This window comes from Strix uralensis, chromosome 34 (assembly GCF_047716275.1).
Source record: "Strix uralensis isolate ZFMK-TIS-50842 chromosome 34, bStrUra1, whole genome shotgun sequence".
Taxonomy (NCBI): domain Eukaryota; kingdom Metazoa; phylum Chordata; class Aves; order Strigiformes; family Strigidae; genus Strix; species Strix uralensis.
This window is the reverse complement of record NC_134005.1, coordinates 1,618,940-1,642,631: the sequence shown is the minus strand read 5'-3', so window position 1 is coordinate 1,642,631 and position 23,692 is coordinate 1,618,940. Positions and strand designations below refer to the sequence as shown.

The window sequence follows — 23,692 nt, the reverse complement described above, 5'->3', positions numbered from 1 at the left end:
TTGTTCTTTGTTCTCAAACGTGCTTTCTTCGTTTCCCCAGCTTCATGCGCCTGTTTTTCTGTGGCTTGCTCCCAGTTACCTAAATATAATGTTGTGTCCCTAGCCCAGAAGGGGAGAGAATGTCACATTACCTCTTAGGAAGCAGTTGCTTAATACAATGTCCCTTTCTGGAGGCAATTAGAATAGCTCTTCATTCTTTGTAGGTGTTTTACAGGGGAGGGCCTGTGTCCTGTACTAATTTTAGGTGTAAGGAGGAGAGACGATGTGACCTGGTTTTAGTTTAAGAACAATCATCCATGTAGGGACTGGCAGTTTGTGTGAAGAAATGACCTTCATGTGCAGGGCCAGAATTCAATTACCGCTTCTTTTCAAGTACACGCATGGCACCGCAGCACAGCTCACCCGGTTTTATGTCCACTTGATATTTAATATATTTCATTCAGAAAATGGTGTTTTTACACTTGGCTGTCTCAAGGGTCAGAGAGTAAATCAGTGTCACAGGATTACCAGTGCTGCACAGGGAAAGCCAAGATACTAAAAAAGCACGAGGTCAGACGCATTCAAGGTCACACTAGCCCCACTAAGCTGTTGAGGAAACAACGTGACTACGCAGACAAAAACTTGAACGTTGATGCTGATACCCAAGTAACTTTTTGTGCGGGGTACAAGGCACACCTGGGTCACAGAGGCCTCGGGGACGCGGACACCCGAGTCACAGGAGCGTGCGGGTGGGTGCCCTGAAGCGAAAATGACCCCGCAGCCGGTTACCGGGGCGGGCCTGCCCGGTGCGCTCCAGCCGGCAGGGCCAGGGGTGCCGGCTGCCCGGGGGACCGTGCGAGTGGGGGCCGCCCCGCGCCCCCCGCCCCAGCGCGCTCCCGGAGCCCCGCAGGTGCCGGCGGCGGCCGGGAACGCGCACGTTAGCCGGGCGTTGGGGGGGGGGGGTCGCCGCCGCGTCCCCGGCGGAGGACGGCGGCCGCCCCTCTGCAGCGCGCTGCGGGCAGGACGCCTGCGCCGTGCGCTGCCGGCGGCGGAGGGCGGGCGCCGCATCCCCAGCGCTCGGAGCTGCGGGCACGGGCGCCGGCATGAGCGGAGGCTCCACCGCGCCCAGCCGGAGGTGAGCCGGGAGACAAAGGGGAGAGGTCTGCCGCCATGGGGGAGCCGCTCCGTGCCCAGCCCGCCGCCCCGGCGGGGCCGCCATCGCCCGCCGCCTCCTGCTCGCTGCTCGGCGGGCTGCTGCAGAACGGCTTCCACCCCCCGAGCCAGCCGCTGAGCCACGGCGGCTGCGAGGAGGCGCCGCACCCGCTGCTGCTCCGCCCGGAGCTGCCGCCGCTCAGCCACGGCTCCGCGGCCAAGAAATGCCGGCTGCGCCGGAGGGTGGACTCGGGCCGGCGGCACAGGCCACGTAAGTGACGAGCGCGGCGGGCTCAGCGCGGCAGCACTGCGGGGCGGCCCCCTCCGTGCGGCGCTGCCGCGGCCCGGCCGGGCCGGCGTCGCCATCGGCCCCGCTGTCAGGCGGCCGCGGGTCCTGCCCTGCAGATCGCCGCCCGGCCGGGGCTGGCGGCCACCCGGCTCCCGCGCCGCGGGCGTTCCCCCCCGCCGGTGGCGGCCCGGGCGGGCGGAGCGAGGGCCCCCGGTGCCGGCCAATGCGGCGGCGGCGCCCGGGCACAGCCCCGCTGCCGCGTGGGCCGGGCCCGCCCTGCGCCAATGGGGCGGCGGCGGGCGGGGAGCGGCGGCCCGGCACAAACGCGGGCGGGCGGCGGGCGGCATCTTCGTGCCGTGCTGTGCCGTGTCCCGCGTCGGGCGGCGCCCAGGGTCCTGCCGGCCTCCGCCGCCTCCTGGACGCGCCCATGAAGCTCATAGAGCCCAAGCAGCGCTGTGAGTAGCGCCTGGGCGGGCGGGGGTCGGCCTGGGTGCCGCTGTGCGGCGGGAGGGCGCAGCGGTCTTGGTACATGCGCCTTCTCCTTCCCCAGAGGCTGGCAGAATTAAGAAAAAAGTAGACCTGGGAGCTGAGTGCAAATCATTCGGACTGAGGCGGGGGGGAGGGGGGGGGAGTATATTGCAAGCACGATAAATTTGTAATACACTCCTTACGGTCATTGCTTGTGGCTTTGGTTGGTTTGGGAGATGTTCATGAACTGGCTGCTCATGTTTTGTTGCAAGGCTATGAGTCTCAGACATCCATATTTGTAATGTACTTAATTGTATAAAGTTTGTTGATTAATGGTATGTTTTACTTACTTGATTACAGCTAACTTCTTACATTTAGGTATGGAGCTATTCAATAATTTCATGGTGAAACTCTACAAGTAAAGCAGTCCCATGGAATTGGAGTACTCTGTTTCTTTACAGTCTCACTTTGCTAGCCCTTCAAATAAAGCAAACGAATGTTTTCTTCTTTGTTAAAAGTTCAGCATGTTCCAAAAGGGTAATCAAGGATAGTCAGGATCGCAGCTACCTGCTGCCAAAACTTAAAGATGTTTCTTACTCAGTAGGAAGTAGTGTGCATTCAGCTAGTCTGGATTACTACTTTTTTCTTTCTTTTGAAATGAATACTTAAAAAACTTTTCTGTATAAGTCAGAAGAATAGTCAGAAGGAGCCTTGAAGAGCTGCAGCTTTCACAAGGCTACTTATTAGCCAGTGCCTTCTCTGGCGTTTTTAAATGTTTTTGCTGAGCTACACATGCTATTTTACCTTAGAATGTTCTCAGTATTGATTAATCATACATAGTATTTGTAGATATTTAATTTAGTCTTCTACCAAATTTAGCGTATTGGTGACAAAATCATTCTCTGACACAAACTGGTTTTGTAGTCTTTGTCTAGCTTCACACTTTCATTCAGGAACAAAAACTGCAGAACTTGGACTAACTTATGTTTTGATTTGGTGTAACTAAGAAGGGTCAGCACTTGCATATCAAACTCTTCATAATGTTAAAGACTATTTTGAAACAAAGAACAAGGCTTTTATGTATTCATATAATCACTTGAATAAGAAAGAATGGGGAATTTGGTATTTCCCTCATGTTACCGAAAAACTCGGAATAAAACTTATCAACGCCAATTTGATGCAGATAAGCAGACGCTTCTTTATTAACGGCCGGGTGCGCGGGTGAATCCTTTCACCAACGACGCACACCATGCACCAAAATCATACATCTTATGTAGAATGTGCTCATACATATTCATTAAGTATTCATGCATAAACATAACAATTCCTGGAAATCATTATCATACTCTCCTCCTATTTCCGATTCTGCGCCGTAGAGTCCAGAAACACCTGGAAATGGGTCTGGGGTGTAATGTGAGTCGGTGGGTAATGAGTCGGTGGTCGCGATCTCCCCCTGTCGGAGTTACCTATTGCCTGAGGACACTGTTTCTTGGCTTAAACTTATATGTTGCTTCAGCCGATTTCCCCATTTTCCCATTAATTTGGATTCTGACATCTCTCTGCATTCTTTCAGGTTATTAAATACCTTATAAGTAAAATTATCTTGAATCTTAAGCCTGTTATCTATATTTCTAAATGTTCCTACTGGGTGATTCTGACCAATTCTTTCGGCCTTGGTACAGGGCTGTACAGGGGGGTTCAAAGTAGCCTCGGTTCCTGTATAGAGTGCAAATGCAGCATAGGATTTTTACTAAATATCTCCTATAATTCTATATTCCTATTAAAATTAAACCAATTAATACTAATCTATATTAAATCGATAACATGTCAAATCAGTAACACTCACATCTTGAGGGCAAAAAAGAGCCCATCAATGTAAAGAGCATAGGTGACTGCTGTATTGCCCAAGACGTATGACAACCGAGTCTTCAGTTGTGGGGTTTTAATAACGTGAGGCTTTAAGGAAAACAGCAGGTGAGGGAAGCACTTTGTAGAACTATTTTGGGGGCAATGTCTTTGAGTGAAAGGCATGAATTCTTGCTGATCTTATACTTCTTGATTTATATGGTTAATTTTGTACAAGAATAATTTGCAATTTAATATTAGCCTTGCAGGAAAATATGATAGCATGTTGTCACCAGCTTAAAAAATTCAATAAATTGAATTCTATGCTACTCCACTATATCCATCTCTAGTGAATACTATACAGTCCCGTTTTACTGGGTTTTGTATTTAATCCTGGCCTTTGCAGATGTTTGTTCTGTGCTTAAGGACACATTGCAAAATGAAGTGCCGTTGCCACGTGGCATGTAAGACTCCAGTATTGATTGTGGGGTTTGCTTTGCGTAGTAGAAAAGATAATGAGATAATTGGCGTTTCCCAATATTTCAAGAAATGAAAGTTATCTTTCTGTAGTGATTATTCTTTTAAATCCATATAAAGCATGTTTTCTTGATTGCTTTTGCTTTCTGCCAAAGTGACATAGAGTTCTATATTCCCAAGTCTTTTTCCCCTCTGAGAAGGGAAGATTCCCTGTGAAACCAGTGTGCTTTGCTGATTAGCCTGTGGTGAGAGAGGATCTGGGGACTAACTTATCTTCCTTTTGACTCGCCTTCTGCTTAGAAGGTTGTCTATGCTTTGTGTTTTTCTTAGTTGAACTAGATGAGTTGTCAGGGATGTTAGGCTTATGTCAGTTTTCTGGTTCAGAACATTAGTGCAGACCCTTTGTGAGACTAGGGTTTATGTTACCTTTCTGTGTCACAGTACAGGGTAATGAATACAGGTAAGTATCTGTTGTGATGCCTTGGGCTGTGAAGCACTCCAGAAGAGAATAAAATACTTAAAGGGTGTGAATTCTGCAAATTTCAAAAGCTTGCTGAAGTGTCATGTTGTTCTGTTTAAATGTGATCTTTGAACAGAAGAAAGAAAAAGAGCCGTTAAGTGCCCTCATCAATCCCTGTGAAACAGCATTGTAACCAAGTAAGGACAAAGATTTCAGCATGTCAGTTAACTAGACTGGTGCTTCACAGCATTATTCTACATCAGAGGTAGGGGAGAAGCCAGCTGGATATTTTAATTCTATTGCTTTTCTTAAGATAAAGCTTTGGGCTCTCTATTCAAATCAGCATCTTACATCTCACTCCAAGTCAGCTCGTAATTGTTAGGGGTCAGGGAATGTGTATTTTGAGACATTGTGACCATTTAACCATGGCAGTTATAATGCATATTAGTTGTAATTTCTGAACACTTCGAGTTGTGACTTCACAGTAAAGAAGCCTTTAGGCCAATATTTAGGTTGTTATACCTGCGATGTTTGGCTGCAGCATGATTATGTAGTACTACGTAAAGTCAGGTGGAAACTGGCTTTTTCACTTGTGATGTTAAATATGGAATGCCATGATTATATAGTATATTTTGGTGAAGAATAGGGGAGTGAAAATGGTTTTGATCTTGATATTGTTTGACAGCGAATAAGTACATTACTGAAATTTTGTCCAAGGCATTGGAATATTTCAGTCTTTTAATCTTTAGAACTGCTTCAGGTGACATGCTGCTTAAAGTTAGTCTCGGTTGATTTTAACTTAGGTGGGTGTAAGGGTTGCCTAAGAAATAGGACTGGTCATAACAAACTATTTGGTGTGTTGTGGTCCAGCATCCTGTGAGTTAAAACTGCATGTCAACCGTACCAACAAGATAACACATTGCCAACAGGAGTGGGAAACTTAGGCAAATCACTTCCATCAGGCTGGGTGCTGTCAGATCCAAGAATGAGATTCTCAGTAGCTCACTGTTGATTTTTGTAGCTTTGTAAATTTGGCTTTTATTTGTTAGGGGTTTTCTTAGCGAATCTCTCCAGGATAGGTAATGACCAAGTCTCTCAGCGCTATCTTCAGAAATCAGTTTGTGTTAATATGACTACATATGTGTGAATAGTCACAACTGTTTAACAAACAATTCTGTGCTTTTGGGTTTGAAGTTTTTTGGTTTGGGGGGGAGGGTGTTGGGATTTTTTCATTTTCTGGTGAGGTGTTAGACGTTCAATAAACCCTTGCTGCTGAAAATGAACTGGAAGGCTTTACCTGATACATATGCATGATTTAGCTCTAGCTTTGTAAGGTTTGAAGAAACTTCCATTACTAAGCAGGGATAATTAATTTTTTAAGATATGTATTCTATTTTTGTTCAAAGGAGAACAAATGCTTCCATTTTACAGCATGTTTGGATTGCTCACAATAACTAAAATAGGAAGAAGTAATTGAAAAATACGTGTAAGCTATTATCAGCTTCTTTTGTAATATAAAGCAGCTTTCAGAAGCTGAGAGAATACTATCCCATCTTATGTGTGGCTTTTGTTTTGATTTTTTTTCTGTTCTTATTTTTGGTGCTCTCTCCCCTCTTCCAGTCCCAATTAAAACAGAAAGTTCTTAGATCATCAAAGCATCAAGCAGTGCAAATTAAATGCAGATGAAAAAATGTAAATGAAGTAATGGGATTTCATCCTATGTGTGTCCAGGAAGAAAAGCAGCTGGACCCAAGGCACTTCATTTGAGATATTTATTGTGATAGACAGTAAACTGTTTGTTCATCAAATTCCATTGAAGATACTGGGAGCTCGTGACATGTTATTCCATAAACTATGTTGGCCTAAGCTTAATCTTAACTATTACACTGTGTAACGACTAACTGACTGTAAGTGCTTATCTAAGTTGAAATGCTGAAGCAAGGACTCCTACTAGGCAAAAGACTGAAAAGAGGGAGAAAGGGAAGAAGGACAAAGGGGAGAAAGACAAAGGGGAGAAGAAGAAGAAAAAAAAAGGGGGTAGTGTCTATATTCTGTAAGATATAAACAAAGACTTTGTGAGCCACTCTCAGGAAAGTAGGAAATACGAGAAGCTGGTGACGTGAGGAAGACCCGGATGGAGCGACCCCCTAGCTGCAAAGTGCGCAGACGCAGGATACACCTCTCAGAGAGACCCGATAACGGAAGGCAGAGGATATAAAAAAGACGGACCCTCGGGAAGTGAGCGCGCGCCGTTGGTGGAGCAGGGACTCCCCGGCCGCCCAGCGCTGTTTTGCTTATTGCCGCTTGCTAAAATAAATAATTGAAATTTAATTTGTCCTAACTTGCATCATTTTGGCAAGATAGTCTATAACAAAATTGGTGCCGTGACTCGGATAGAGGCAATCTGGTGGGAAGCCCCATACGGGGAGGCGCGCCCCGCTGAGTTCAGCGGCCCCGGCTGAGTGCTATCACATCACACCCTCTACCGACGAACTCCAAAACTCGGCAACAAGCAAAAAAAATACCGGTAACCCCGTAATCTTTGTGCACGAAGCCCCGGACGAAGACGCAGGGTTGCATGAGTATAGGCCGGTTACCGTTCGGTTGGGGTTGGGTTTCCCGGAGCGTGGTGTGTGAGACACCCAGCAGGGCGAAGCGAGTGCGGACCCCTCGGTAGTGCAGTTCCCATATCCCGCGAGGGACTGGGTCATGAAAAGGGGGAAGCGAATTGTGTGAGTGTGTGAAGGCGCTCCGGAAGATGGGACAGAAGAAAAGCAAGCCTTCTGATCCCATGGGTGATTTGGGACCCGAGGTGAGGTACCCCCAAATACCACCAGATAGCCCTTTAGGCTTGATGTTAAACCATTGGGAAGATTACCCCTCTAGGCAGGGTAAGAACAAAGCAAAAATGATTTATTATTGTATGGAAGTTTGGGGAGGGAAACAAATCAGAGGCGATCATCTCTATTGGCCTGTTTTTGGGTCCTTTGAAGAATGGGTCTGCCAAGCCCTAAACATTTATGTCAACTCAAGGGAACCCTTTAATTTAGAGGAGAGTGAATATGCACAGATATGGATAGCATCAGATACCCGAATAAATCTATATCCTCTAAAAGAAAAAGTTAAGAAAAAGAAGGTACGTGATGAGGACGAACCTCCCACCTCTCCTCCTCCTTACATACCTCCACCCCCACCTCCGGCGCCTTCACCTCCTCCGACTGCGCCGGAGGACCCAGAGAATTCAGACTCCCCACCTGAATCCCCGAAAGAACCGAGACGAATAACCCGTAGTCAAACTAGAATGGGGTGGGGTGATAGTGGCTTGTACCCCCTAAGGGAGGTTGCGATGGGAGGACCCCAGCCTGGCATGGGATATGTGACTGTCCCTCTTAATTCAGGGGACGTCAGAGAATTTAAAAAAGAGATGGGGAATCTATTGGAGGATCCCTTAGGTGTGGCGGAGCGGGTGGATCAGTTTTTAGGACCAAACATCTATACCTGGGATGAAATACAAGCCATAATGGCTATACTATTCACTGTTGAAGAAAAGGATATGATCAGGAGAGCAGGAATGAGAATTTGGGATCAACAGCATCAGCAAAGTCCGGCAGCAGATGTAAAATGGCCTCTAAATCGACCTAATTGGAATAATCAAAATGAAATCGATAGAGGTCATATGCAAGACCTGAGGACGATTGTAATCCAGGGTATAAGAGAATCAGTCCCTAGAGGACAAAATATAAACAAAGCCTTTAGTGAACATCAGAAAAAGGATGAAACTCCTACTGAGTGGTTAGAGAGACTGAGGAAAAATCTTCAGCTTTACTCAGGACTAGACCCTAATACCCCAGTGGGACAAGCATTGTTAAAGACACAATTTGTGGCAAAAGCATGGATAGATATTAAAAAGAAGCTAGAAAAAATAGAAGATTGGCAGGATCGGGGGTTGGATGAATTACTGAGAGAAGCACAGAAAGTCTATGTCCGAAGGGAGGACGAGACTCAAAAGAAACATACCAGAATGATGGTAGCTGCGATAAGGGAAGGACAGAGAGTGAACAGTGCTGGGAGAAAACAAGAAGGTCAAAGAACAGGCTATAGATCAAAGGAACCGGAGAGAGAGAGAGAAAAAGGGAGTATTGTCTGCTTTTATTGCGGAAGAAAAGGTCACACAAAGAAGAGCTGCAGAAGGAGAATGATGGATGAGAGAATGTTTAAAGAAGATTAGGGGTGTCAGGGGCTCTATTTGCTGGGGACCCGAGAACGAACTGAGCCCTTGATAAAGTTAAAAGTAGGTCCTCGGCAACAGGAGGTAGAATTTTTAGTAGATTCAGGAGCGGAGAGATCTACTGTTCAATCATTGCCCCAAGGATGTAAGATTTCATCAGAAAAAGTACAAGTAGTTGGGGCGAAAGGAGAACCATTCGGAGCACCGGTAATTAAAGATGTACTCCTTGAAACAGATTCTAAAGTGGGGGTGAGATCCTTATTGTTAGTACCTGAGGCAGATTATAACCTACTGGGGAGAGATCTAATGATTGAATTAGGAATTAGTTTGGAAGTAACAGAACACAAACTTGAAATCAAACTATGCCCCCTACGGGTTGAAGATGAGACTAAAATCAACCCTGAAGTGTGGTACACTCCGGATACGGTGGGAAAATTGAATGTTGAACCTTTTATGGTAACCATCCGGGATCCTGAAGTACCGGTGAGGATTAAGCAATATCCCATACCTCTGGAGGGAAGGCAAGGATTAAAACCAGAAATTCAGAGATTAATAAAGCAGGGATTATTGGAACCCTGCATGTCCCCTTTTAATACTCCCATTTTACCTGTCAAGAAGGCGGATGGGGGATACAGATTAGTCCATGACCTAAGGGAAATTAACAAAAGGACTGTAACTAGATTCCCTGTAGTAGCTAACCCACACACTCTCTTAAGTCAATTAGGCCCGAACGACCGGTGGTACAGTGTAATAGACTTGAAGGACGCTTTCTGGGCATGTCCCTTAAAAGAGGAGTGTAGAAACTATTTTGCTTTTGAGTGGGAGGACCCAGACACCCACAGGAAAACTCAACTCCGGTGGACAGTCCTACCCCAAGGTTTCAGTGAATCCCCAAACCTGTTTGGGCAAGCTTTAGAACAAATTTTGCAGGATTACCAGATAGGAGATACCCTTACCCTAGTCCAGTATATAGATGATCTTTTAATAGCAGGGGAGGATGAGGAAAGGGTTCGGGAAGAAAGCATCAAGTTGTTAAATTTCCTGAGCTTAAAGGGACTGAAAGTGTCAAAATCCAAATTACAATTTGTTGAAAAGGAAGTTAAATACCTAGAGCATCGATTAAGTCAAGGAACTAAGAAATTGGATCCAGAAAGAGTGAAAGGGATACTTTCCCTACCAAGTCCAAAAACTAAAAAACAAGTCCGGCAACTATTAGGGCTATTTGGATATTATAAGCAGTGGATCGAAGGGTATAGTGGAAAGGTAAAGTTTTTATACACCAAAATAACTAAAAATGGATTATTAAAATGGACTCAGGAAGATAATCAACGGTTAAAAGAACTAAAAACTGAATTAGTAAATGCTCCTGTTCTAAGCTTGCCCGACCTAAAAAGACCATTTTTCTTATTTGTCAACACAGAGGAAGGAACTGCATTTGGAGTATTAGCCCAGGAATGGGCAGGAAAAAAGAAACCAGTAACATATATCTCAAAATTACTGGACCCCGTAAGTCGGGGATGGCCTACGTGCCTACAAGTTGTGGTGGCAGCTGCTTTGTTAGTTGAGGAAGCGCATAAAATAACTTTTGGTAGTGAATTAAAGGTACTATCACCCCATAATATTAGAGGTGTGTTACAGCAAAAAGCAGAAAAATGGATAACCGATGCTAGACTAGTAAAATATGAGGCAATCCTCATTACGTCCCCCCACCTGACCCTTGAAACAACATCGTTACAAAATCCAGCCCAATTTTTGTATGGAGAACCTAGTCAAGATCTTTTTCATGATTGCCTCCGTAACATCGAGGAGCAGACTAAGATAAGACCAGATTTAGAAGAGGAGGAATTAGGGAAGGGAGAAAAATTATTTGTAGATGGATCCTCTCGAGTGGTAAAAGGGAAAAGAAAATCAGGGTATGCCATAATTGATGGAAAAACTTTTAAGGTGATAGAATCAGGACCCTTGAGTCCCAGCTGATCAGCACAGGCATGTGAATTATATGCAGTATTAAAGGCTTTACAATTACTAAATAGAAAAGTGGGAACTATATACACCGATTCTAGATATACCTTCAGAATAGTACATACCTTTGGGAAAATATGGGAAGAAAGAGATTTAATCAATTCTCGGAGGAAGAGCCTAGTACATCAGGAGTTAATATCACAAATTTTGCAAGCTATACGAGGGCCCAGCGAAATTGTGGTAGTACACGTAAAAGGACACCAGAGGGGGCTAAATCCTTTAGTACGGGGGAATAACCTTGCTGATCAAGAGGCAAAGAGAGCAGCGCTATCAGCACTGGACTTGGATGATCCAATAGAGGACAGAAAGCGGTGTGTTAATTGTGGAGATAATTACCTCCCCTGTTATGGTTGCTGGAAAGAATACGGAGTAAACGGTATAGAATGTGTATGTGAAAGACCAGGGTTTAAGTGGTGCTTTTTCCATGGAAAATCCTATGAACTTTTAAGTTTTACTGTTCAAGAACAAGCAAAATTAAATCAAATGGGGATTAAACAGAAAGCTAATGGAAAATGGGAACTCCCGGACGGCCGAGAAGTTCTCCCAAAACCCATAACTACCAAAATAATGCAGCAATTCCATAAAAACACTCATTGGGGAACTCAGGCATTAGTGGATCAATTTGCAACTAAATACATGTGCATTGGGATATATGATATAGCCAAACGAGTGATAGGAGAATGTCTCGTTTGTCAAAAAGTAAATAAACATCAAATAAGAAAACGAGTATATGGGGGGCGAGAATTGGCTCATAGACCTTTTGCAAGAATACAAATAGACTTTACTGAATTACCAAAGGTGGGGAGGTATAAATACCTATTAGTAATTATAGATCATTTAACTCAATTCGTAGAAGCCTTTCCCACAACCCGAACCACAGCTCACACAGTAACAAGGATATTACTTGAAGAAATTATACCTCGGTATGGAGCAATAGAAGCAATAGACTCAGATAGAGGTCCACACTTTGTATCCAGAGTAGCCAGAGAGACTTGGGTACACAGTGACACCCGCAGAGCTCAGGGAAAGTTGAACGTATGAACGGAGAAATAAAAAAACAACTTACCAAACTAATGTTAGAAACTAAAATGTCATGGGTAAAGTGTCTCCCTTTAGCCTTGTTAAATATCAGAACTCAGCCCCGAACTGATGTAGGCATTTCTCCCTTTGAAATGCTATATGGGATGCCTTATGATTTAGAAATACCACCGGATCACCCCCAACTTAAAGAATTAAAGATAAAGTCCTACCTGATACAACTAATGGCAAGGAGAAAACAACTACAGACTCGGGGGATGGTAGTACAAAGGCCTCCATTGGATGTGGCCATGCATCAAATCCAACCAGGAGATAAAGTACTAATCAAATCATGGAAAGAATCTTCTTTGAGCCCCCGTTGGGAAGGACCCTATGTTGCTCTTATCACTACAGAAACTGCTGTTCGGACTGCTGAAAAAGGGTGGACACACGCAAGCCGGGTAAAGGGACCTATACAGGATCCGGCCTGGAAAGTGACCAGCCCTCCTGGGGATCTACGAGTCACCCTTCGGAAAACCTGAAAGAACTCTCTACACATTGTGAGATAAGAACCTACGAAGGACTCGATGAGTGAGACCCTGATATTTTTGTCCAATTGAAACTTATATTTGTTTTCCTTTTATATGCATAAAGTGTAAAGTGTAATGTATGTAAAGAAGGCTGGGGGATTCATAATACACATGGAATAAATCTCCAGTCTAGTTGTAATCAGTGTTATTAACGAGAACGGAGATTAACTAATCAGACCCTAAAACTGGAGATTCTAAAACTTGGTAGAAAATATTTACTAAAGGGATAAATCCTGAAAGAGAGTGCACTCACTCTAATTAACCTACTCAATAGCACTCTCAGATCCTAAGGGTGATCTGTAGAAAGCACATCCCCTGGGTCCCCTGTCGTGAACCCGAGGTCAAAGATAAAAACTGGGACACCTATGTGTCCCGGAGTAGAGACAAACGTACCCCTGAAGAATACGGCTGCTGCCGAGAAGATGGAACACCCTGCTACTCTAAGCAACAGAGTAAGCAAAAGAGGCAGAGACGTATCAAAGTGGGGAAAAATTTACTGCCCTACTCTGAAGAAAAAGAGACCTCTGAGGGAGAAGGACCAGACGAGAGTGTCAGACACCCCGATACAAAAGAGACTAAGAAAAAAATATGCAAATCTATAGAATCCCGTCAACCTTCTATTGAAGCTATTGGATAGTCTGGCTAGGTGTATTAGCTACAATGAATACACTACCAGGATGGGCTAAAACGACTAACCAATCCCACCAACCTTTTGAACATACCCTAACTAATCAAATTATATGGCCTTGGACAGATGCTTATTATGGACATACAGGAAGTATGGATGCAGATTTGTATGGGACAGAGTTAGCAACTGCCATACTAAGCAATAACCTAACACTCCAAACATATAAATGGGAGAATTCATCCCATACCTGGACAGCTAAAAAAGGAGATGAGATACAGATAGGCTGCAGAGTATTCAATGTAAATGTGATAATAAGTCGGCACCCTTTAATTCAAACCGTCCGTCAGCCCCCTTTTACTCAAATCGTTATCAGAGACAAAACGGAATCGAAAATAGCTCAAACCCGTTGTGAGTCGGAAGCCTGTTGGTATGCATTTACTGCAACCCAACCGGTGTCCATAGTTTGTTTGGGAGGGACCAGGTCAGGAGATCAAGCTATATCTTTCCGATTTCCATTGAATATACAGGAGGAAACTACAACAACCACAACCCACGCTCCCAAAGAGACTACTCAGACTACTCATACTGTTCCAACACAACCAACAGTCGTGCTTAGCCCAAGAATTTTTAAAATTGGACCATATACAATTAGAAATACAGGTAAACAACAAATGCTATTTAACCCGGCGTGGTCTCTCAAACAAGTTGAATTGTTAATGCAAAATAATGTTTCAAATATTCAACCAGCATGTTCACCTTTCCTAAAGACTTCTTACGAGGGATGGACAACCTGGCTGCAAAAACAAACTCCTCACACAAAAAGAACGCAGAGAGACTTAACCGGTGCTTTGGGAACAGGATTGGGAGTTTTCAATAGTATTGATTCGGAGGTGATAATGAACAAGTTGGCTACCTCAATTAGTGATTTAACTAATATACAAAGACCTTTGCGATCTTCCTTATTGGCTTTGGGAACTAACCAGTGGCTGTTGTCGAATATATTACCAAAAGGGGAAAAGGTAAATATAAAGGATCATGAATTGATTACAGATGCACTCAATGTACTCCAAAATAACCTCTCTTTAACTCTCAGCTGCATCCAGGCTCAAATATGGATGCAGTCGATAACTACCTCAATTATAAGAGAAGGTGAAGAAGGTATTCTTCCTACTGAAATTCGGAGAATAATTTGGGACAATGCTACTAATTTTGAAAAGAAACTCCAATCCTGGTGGAACCTGATAAACTTTACCTATGACCCCATCACAAACACAGCTACTACCTTTATACTCACTATTTACAATGCCACCGTATACCAAATTTATCCTATCATTTCATTAGGGCTAAATCACAACGGGACCATACTCTATCCTTCTGAACATAGAGTATGGGCCCGAAAGGTAAACGAAAAATGACAAACTGTCAATCTAGAGTCCTGCATTGTACGGGAACAACAAGAATTCATTTGTGAAGACAATGCAATTAAGGCACAAAATATTTGTTTAGATACCGAACAAAATATTTGTCACTTTGAGGTCCATCCCAATGAAAATCCTAAAACAGTACTTATATATATTGACGAAGGTTGTGTATGTTTGAGGACGGTTTGTGAATTCTTAACCGTAGACAAAATCATAATAGAAACAAAAAATTATTCAAATCTCTGTGTTTGCAACTTCACAAAGGTAATCGGATGTGACTTTTCCTATTTAGCCCCAGTCACGTCTTACCAACTCCTGCAATCCAATTATAGGTTAATACATAATCTACAACCTGCACCCATTGGAATGAATCTCACTTTGGTTAAACAGTTACTTCAACACAAAGACTTAGTTAGAATTTTAGAGAAAGTTAGAGAAAACGGACAGAAAACTCTAATAACTGTTCATCACAATGTGGAAGAAATACACCGAGTCTTGGAAAGAGCAAAAAAGAATGCAGAACATAACTGGTGGGACACCCTTTTTGGATGGTCACCTACTGCTACAGGCATCTTGAACAAGTTGTGTCACCCCATTGTGGTTCTCTTAATATTAATCTTAATCAGTTTGACTTTGTCAATAATATTATATGTCATAACTTGGAGAATGATGCAGCGGGTAACATATCTGATGTCTGTCACCCGTCCAATACTCATTAAAACCAAAAACAATCAATTAGATAATGACTTTAAATTGAAAAAAACTCTCCTGTTAAGTCAACAAGAATTGCAACGATTTGATGAACAAAATGATAAAAAGAAAAAGGGGGGATTGTGATAGACAGTAAACTGTTTGTTCATCAAATTCCATTGAAGATACTGGGAGCTCGTGACATGTTATTCCATAAACTATGTTGGCCTAAGCTTAATCTTAACTATTACACTGTGTAACGACTAACTGACTGTAAGTGCTTATCTAAGTTGAAATGCTGAAGCAAGGACTCCTACTAGGCAAAAAACTGAAAAGAGGGAGAAAGGGAAGAAGGACAAAGGGGAGAAAAACAAAGGGGAGAAGAAGAAGAAAAAAAAAGGGGATAGTGTCTATATTCTATAAGATATAAACAAAGACTTTGTGAGCCACTCTCAGGAAAGTAGGAAATACGAGAAGCTGGTGACGTGAGGAAGACCCGGATGGAGCGACCCCCTAGCTGCAAAGTGTGCAGACACAGGATACACCTCTCAGAGAGACCCGATAACGGAAGGCGGAGGATATAAAAAAGACGGACCCTCGGGAAGTGAACGCGCGCCGTTGGTGGAACAGGGACTCCCCGGCCGCCCAGCGCTGTTTTACTTATTACCGCTTGCTAAAATAAATAATTGAAATTTAATTTGTCCTAACTTGCATCATTTTGGCAAGATAGTCTATAACATTTATTACTAAGATATCAGAGTACTGATACCACTATGGGAGATAAAGACATGCGTATGATCACACAGTGAGTAAGCAATGCCAACTTTAATATGGTGGACAAGTCTTTTATACTGAAGGTGAAAATCACAAGGTACAATCACATGGTACAATTCTTTCTGATTCGACAGTTAGCTTTGCACATGCCCCTTAAGCTCTCTTCTGATTGGCTGAGAACTGCCACATCGATATTGTACAAACTTCTTCTCTGCCCAGGCCAACACCTTGAAGTTGTTTAACTTCCTGGGTTCTTCCTCATTCTTCCAGGGTCATTCCCTCATCACATCCTTGCCAAAGCTGAGGCTTTGCCAGTCTTACCCATATGCAGGATTGCTCACACGTCCATTTTCTTGCAGGGACTCCTTCCAAATCCCCACATACCACCATTCAAATTATTGATAAAAAGCTGAGATACTGTACCTGTGTTCAAGGAAATACAGGTCTGTAAGAGAGATGTATAAGCTGAAACTGTTTGGGCAAAAGAAGAAACTGCTGTAAATTGGTCATGGATAAATGTAGGGTCCAGGTAGAGAGAAGAAAGTTCTAACCAGCAGGATTCAGGCACAATCTATTTCTAAGAGTTGAGGAGTAAAAGGATTCAGCTAACCTTATGTGGTGGTTGTTTAAACATATGAAAAGGATTGCCCTTGGTTATCTTCTTTAGTGGGGGGAAATATTACTTAGTGACCTAGGAGTTCCCATTCATTCTTGCTTCCCCTGATCTTGTCCGTGTTGTGATTTCATATTTACCCTCCACACCCCCCTCTTATATTGTATGTTAAGCACGGGATTTTTAAAAATCAAATGTGTTCAATTCTGAATGTAATATGCCTTGTAGCAATAGCCTTATAGGTTCATATTCTTCAAAGACTGTGCTGAAACTAGGTAAAGTGTATCATGGAATTTCTCATGAGTGAACCTTTCCCCCAGATAGCACAGCTGTCAGTGTGCATCAGATTACCTCATTATGCAATGCTGTAGATACCTTCTGTTTGCATTGTCACATGCTTCTGCAGATAAATTTTGGAGTAATGAAGATTTTTATCTCAGGAAAACAAACAAGTAAGTAGTTGGTGTAGTTTAACATAAAGATAATTAATATTCTTAAGAAGATAAGCAGAGTCTTTTGGTTTATGCTAGGCTTTTAAGAATGCGAGATTCATCTTGATGCTTTCTGTGCCAGTTCTATAGGACCTAGAATTAGGTTTTATACTGTTGTTATTTTTTATGACTTACTGCAGTGTTGCAATACAGTAGAATAGTTTTCTCCACAATAATCGATTACATTGATCCAATGGATATACTGACTTTGCTGAGAACAGAGAAATTGGCTCATAACAGTCTTATGAGACAATTTTAGTTAAGAAGTGCATTTTTTACACTGTGAAAGCCTTTCTGCAACATATCCAGTGTCTTCATTTTTCATAGTAAATCACACAGTTTTGAATAATTGTTATCAGCCTAAGATGTGGATGTGATGGATTTCACTTTCTTCTCCTTGCTTTCTTGGCTTTTAATAACTCAAGAAACTGGATGTGTATTCAGGTTATCAATGAAATGCTGGACTTCCAGTTTAAAACAAACAAACAAAAAACTAAACAACCCAAACCAAAAAAAAAAAAAAAAAAACCACCACCACAATTCCCCCCCCCTCCATTTTCCCTCACGTCTGTGGATCCTGTATCTGCACAAATACCTTTCTTTCTTCATACCTGCCCTGGTTGTAGCAGTGAGGGCCCTAATAATTTTGGTGGCCTCTGAATGATCTTACTGTCTGTATTCGGGGAGACAGCAAAACCTGGGCGCACCTTGCAGTCTGCATGCATGCTCCCGTTAGGACCGCATTCAGTGGTGTCAGGAAAGTTGAAGTGTGTAGGTACCAGGTAAGGTGCGTTATGTAAAGATACTGAAAAGAGCTTGATGGTGCTTCGGCGGAGTGTTTTGTTTTGGAACATATCAGTAGTAACAAAAGATAGAATTAATACATTTTAAAAATAATCACTGGAATACAAAAGTGCTTCTACTGTCACTGCAGTTGTACGGAAGTTATATGAATTTCAGTGGGACTTATAAGGAACTTTGAGACTTGGCTTTTGTTCTAATTGGTCAACCAGTCAGAATAGTTGTCATCTTTATTGCAAGTGATTCCAACAGATAGCTGGTGTTAGCAGCTGCGAAGAAAATTAAGCTGCTGTTCTGTGTAACAAATACCAGTGGTTGTGAACTGATGTTGTGCTCTTTATTTGTGCTGAAGAAAACTGCTGCTGTTCTAGGAGCAAAGTTCTTTTCTTTCTGCAGCTCTCCATTTGGCTCACAACAAAATGAAAGGAACTTAGATTCACAGAGAGAATAAACTAAAAAAAAAAAGTGGTCTCTTGGCATTTCTGCTTGCTTTTTAAATGTGAGCATTATGTGTACCTACCCCAAGAGCTACACAGACTAGAAATAACTTCATGGTTGTTTTTTACAGTACTTACTATTCTTTGTTAATCATTTAGTTATGACTCCTCAAAATGTTAAGATACAAAAGTGAATGTCTTGGCAGCCATTTATGAATAACTTTCAGCTGTTAGTACTTAACACTTCTATTGCCTGGCCTGTGTTTGATAGGAGGATAGAATGCTTCTTGCCTCTCTTAAAGATTAAATCTACACTATAGCTTTAAAGCAACTGTCAGTGCAGGTAGAATGTAGCAGATTTTCTGCCCTTAATGTAGAATATTGGAAGTTGGCTTACGCTTAGGTAAAGGCTGGTTCTGTATGGCACAGTCCATCCTGCTTTTACAATTAAACTTCCTGCTTGTGCAGTTAATAAACATCCAAGGAGGAGACTTACTGTTCCAGTGAGAGAGGTAATTAAAGTTTTCAGTAGCTTAAATAAAGATTTGTGTAAATCACTAATGAGATTGGCGTCACGAGTTCCACTGCATTGTAGTGTTGTACGGTGTGGACCAGACCACTTTTGCTTAAATGTTTTCCATGTACTTCTAAAAGTGTTTGAGATACAGGTTAGTGTATGGTAACTTATTTTTCCTCTCTAAAATACAGCCTATTTTAAAAAACTTTGTTTCAAATTCTTCTCATTTCAGGGAGCTTTTATGCATCTGCATAGGATGTATCTTCCCAAACCTCAAATTAGACTCATTTCAGTGTCTTTGTGTCTTGCAGCTTGTAGGGCATGGAAAAAGAAATTAGGCTTTGCAACAGGTAACAGTAGCTGCTCTTAGAAAAACTAAACTGTAGGCAAGGTACTTTGTGGGAGTTTATGCATTATGCCTTCCTTGTCCTTAGGGAAAGGGGGGGAGAAACTGACAATGCAATTATTTGGCATACATCAGTGGAGCCAAATAACTGTTTTAAACATCTGTCATTTAAGGATTGGGGTGGGGGGTGGTGTGTGTATTAACAAGTGTGAAATTTAGGCTTTAGAATTATTCAGCCAGACAAGAATGACACTGAGACCCTTGTGGTTAGAGGTAAATGACGAAGCTCCTTTCAGCCTGAAGTTGAATCACTTAATACTGAACTTTGATTACCTGAGGAAGAACAGTGTGAACAGTACCTCCTATGCTTATTAAAATCTTTGCCCCAAGTTGTTTACATTTAGGTTCACTGGCAGAAATACCAGTAATACATATGGTGTCCACGGTTTGGAGTTTGTATCAATGCTAAGTTGGGATGCCCTAGTTGGTAGAATCACGTTTCTAGCAAGTCTGCCTAATTCCCCTAAAAGCAGAGAGGTGAGTATGTGACTGCAATGTTAGATATGGATCTTAGATGTTAGCCACATACTCAGTACTTTTAATTTCTCGAATAAAAATTACTAGTGGCCTCCTTCTTCAGTACCTGTGTATAGATTTTTGTATTCTCACTTCTTACTGCTTCATAAAGTTACCTGGTTTGAAATGTATGCATGTATATAAGCAGAGCAGGCAGACCAACCTGGTTCAGTTAGTATCTTCTGTCTGCGTGTTCTCCATAGTGATTTTCTCTTGCTATTAACAGAACAAAGGCTTTGGTAAACCTAGGCTGGCTGTTTCAAATATATATATATGCTGAGAAGCAAATAGTGGCATTTCTTGTATAGTTGTGTGATAGGCTAACACATATACCAGCAAAGGGAGTCTATGCTTAAAGAGGACTGTCAGTAGTAAATATTGAACTTAAAACAGCTCATCCTCTTTCTGCTAATATATGCAGGTGATGTAGTTCCAGCAGAGCTGCTAGTTCTGGTGGGTTGAAGTCTGGAGACTCCCAGCGTAATGGGAGAGTTATGTATTGCTGCTCCTCAGACAGAGCCTTGTGACTGTGGAAATTCCGACTGGTCTTGGAAAGGCAATTGTAGATGTTACGCAGTGGGAATGTGACTTGAGAAATCTTGTTCTCCTGTTTGGTTGTTTCTTCCTCCTCCCCTCCTTAGTCTATTTTAAGAATTGGTGCCAGGAGTCAAACTGGGTGAAATGCAGTAAAAAATATTTTCACTTTATTAAAAGCTGCTTCTCCAGAGAAGAGTATTTCGAGATTTTCTTTAGTCTTTTTCTTAACAGAGGCTTTATGAAGTCTTAACTTAGAGAGGTGTTTAATACATGTGAATTGGACACATAAGTGCCCACCAGTTTTCAGGAGCGGATGCGATTACTGTGACTGCACTGAATTGTCATTCAGCAAATGTTTTAACGGCTATGTCTAACTTGTATATTTATAGTGACTTTCTCTTTCTTCCTCCCCAACCCCCTTGTCCTTAGCATTTCCATGGTTTGGAATGGATATCCGTGGAACGTTGGTTAAACTGGTCTACTTTGAACCTAAGGACATTACTGCAGAAGAGGAACAGGAGGAGGTAGAAAACGTGAAAAGCATTAGGAAATACTTGACCTCCAATACAGCCTATGGCAAAACTGGCATTCGTGATGTCCGTCTTGAACTGAAAAATTTGACTATGTGTGGACGCAAAGGAAACCTGCACTTCATCCGCTTTCCCAGCTGTGCATACAGATGGGTAGTGAAAAGAACTTCTCCAGTTTGCACACTACGCTCTGTGCCACGGGAGGTGGAGCTTACAAGTTTGAGGAGGACTTTAGAATGGTACATGAATGGTTCAGTGGGAAGTACTATGGGAAGACATTGTGGGAGTCCTTCTGTTAAAACTTGGAGAGAAAACGTTTTTTTGTCTATCCTAACTGGTTAAGACGAACTGAATCAATTCACATTTGTTAACTGGTGGAATTGCTGAGAACGTGGAGGGACGGGGAGGGCATTCTTCTTGCTGGATATTCTACTGAAGTATTATTGTGCAGGATGTCTTCAGTGAATGGGTTTTTTTAGAGTGCAGCTGTGATGATCAGATGCATAATGATCAGCTGAGGGTGTGTTATGACAACCTAGAAGTCTGAGACTAGGTACTCATCTTGCAAACTGGATATCTATTAGAAAACCAGAAATTAAACCATACAGGCTGGAGATCAGATTCATGTTCCTTTCCCCTTGTGTTAGTCTTCAAGCAGACTTAAGTCAAGAGTCTGGAAGACCAAATGTGGAGCAGGGGGAGGAATAGTGTATGGAAGCATGACAGTAGCAAGCTAGCTTTTGCTGTCAATTCTGGGAGTACGTCATGTGAAGAAAGGCAGTTCATAAGGTGACTAGGTCCCAGATCCCCTAGAGCTTAAAAATAACCTCTGCAGGGAGCTCCAGAAGCTGATGTAAATCTGAAGAATTGGGATGCTGCTGTTTGTATTAACTTTGGCAATAGTCCTAGCTCCCAGATGAGTGCACTAGAGCGCACTGCAAAAATTGATTGTGGCGACAGAGGCATAGAGAGCTGTTGTACAACCTGCATTAGAGAGAAATAGTCATTCAGGAGGCAGTTGTCTGTTGCGTGACAGGCAGCTGAATGTCTCTACTGGAATATATCTTCATTTATTTTCTGTAAAAGAATGACTAGTCTGCCTGTACCAGAGCAGTCTCACTAAGATTAATGTGAATGATTTACTAGGCAGGCAGGTCTGACACTTCTGCATTTATTTTTATTTAGAATTATCTGATCATCACCTGGATTTTACATCTTTCTTTTACAGAACGAAAAGAGGGAAGAAAGAAGATGTCAATACCAAGGATGACAAGGAAATCTAAGTCCTCATTCACACAGACAGATGAAGACAAAAAGTTGAAGCAATGGAAGAACTGAATGATTGGTGGATCAGGCTCACTTTGCTACTTTCAAGTTAGAAAAAATAAAGTATCAATCTTTGTTGACGAGTACAGGGGTACAACTCCATTTTACAGCCATGAAACTAGAGAAAAGACAGTATGAGAATCTGATCTTACAAGTCAGGATCTACAGAACTGAACTATGCATTATCCTTATGAAAAGACATTTCATGCTCAGACAATCTGCTGGATAACAGCAGAGAAAACCATGTCAGAGTTTGTTGCCACTGAACTGACTCACAGCACTGTTGTCACATTTAAGTTACTGTCACATAAAGATCAAAGGAAAACTACTTCTACTAAAGACATACTAATGACCATTTTTACGTTGATTTGCATTTTTAAAGGTAACACATTTGTTAAAACAAAACTGCAACAGCTATCCGAAGTCCTTTTTTTCCTCTCAAGAAAAACTTTAATCTCATGTTCAAGTCAATCCGATTCTTTTTTTCTTCAATCAAACAAAAGACAACAGAGAGCAGCAGTCCAAGAAAACAAACAGACAGAAAACCCCACTTATAACTTAAATCATGGAATCATTTCAAAAGGACAGTAAAGTTGCAGCTGTACTATCAAAACTAAGCAGCACTTATCTGGCTGTATGAGCAAACTATCACTGCCTCTACAGACCAACTGGTTGTTGCTGATGAACCAGTATGGCTTGGAGGAAGGGAACAAAAAAAAAATAAAATCTCAGACTCGATGTTGACAGAGAACTGAAAAATTTCTGTGGTCAAGACAATACCAAACCTCAAAATGCAATCCTGTAGAGAAGATATTCTTCCTGTGGTGCTATACACTATACATGTGCAAAACAGACTGATAAGGAGTTCTTTAAACAAAGGCATCATAGATTCATATAGATGATGGGTGACAGACCAAAATGCAGTAATAATCAAAATAATCCAATAGTCCATGTAAAAACAGTGTTGTATGGTTGGCATTAATTCAAGAAAATAAGAATAAGAAAGCTGCATGAGCACCAAGTTAGAGTACCTGATCACTTACTGGGATTGTCTTGTTCCGTCCATGCCAACAGCAGGTCCTTGTCAATGTAATTTCAGCTCTTTCTGAAAAGTGATCAGGACTGTTCCTCAAACAGTGCAAAATCCTATGAAATACAGTCACTGCCCGTGACTTAGGTAAATGCTACATTGGTGAAACCAAAAGTGTTTTAAATGTTTACTCAGTCACTGATTATAAGCTGAAACCTTACTACATATAGCTGTTCTAGTTGAGCAGAAGTGGATGGTTGGAATAAAACGTCAAATGTCTGAGAGTGGGTCACTTTAATAGCAGATTATAATTATTTATGGATATTATAATCCCCAAAGAAAGAATATTGTGCTTATAAATTCCTTTAGAAGAGTAAATAAAAGACAGTTAAACCACACAAGTGATAAAAAACATCGTATTTCTCCACATAGTGCCAATTCCTTTTTT

At 42.2% G+C, this 23,692-nt stretch overlaps 1 protein-coding gene across 1 annotated transcript; it reads left to right on the top strand.

The window, feature by feature from the left end:
* The first annotated feature begins 748 nt into the window (after window positions 1–748).
* LOC141936824 (pantothenate kinase 1-like) lies at window positions 749–23,661 on the top strand. Its single transcript, XM_074854146.1, has 5 exons — window positions 749–838; window positions 890–1,114; window positions 1,174–1,402; window positions 20,788–21,127; window positions 22,117–23,661. Coding segments are annotated over exons 1-5 (885 nt in total). The 3' UTR covers window positions 22,118–23,661.
* The last annotated feature ends 31 nt before the right edge of the window (window positions 23,662–23,692 follow it).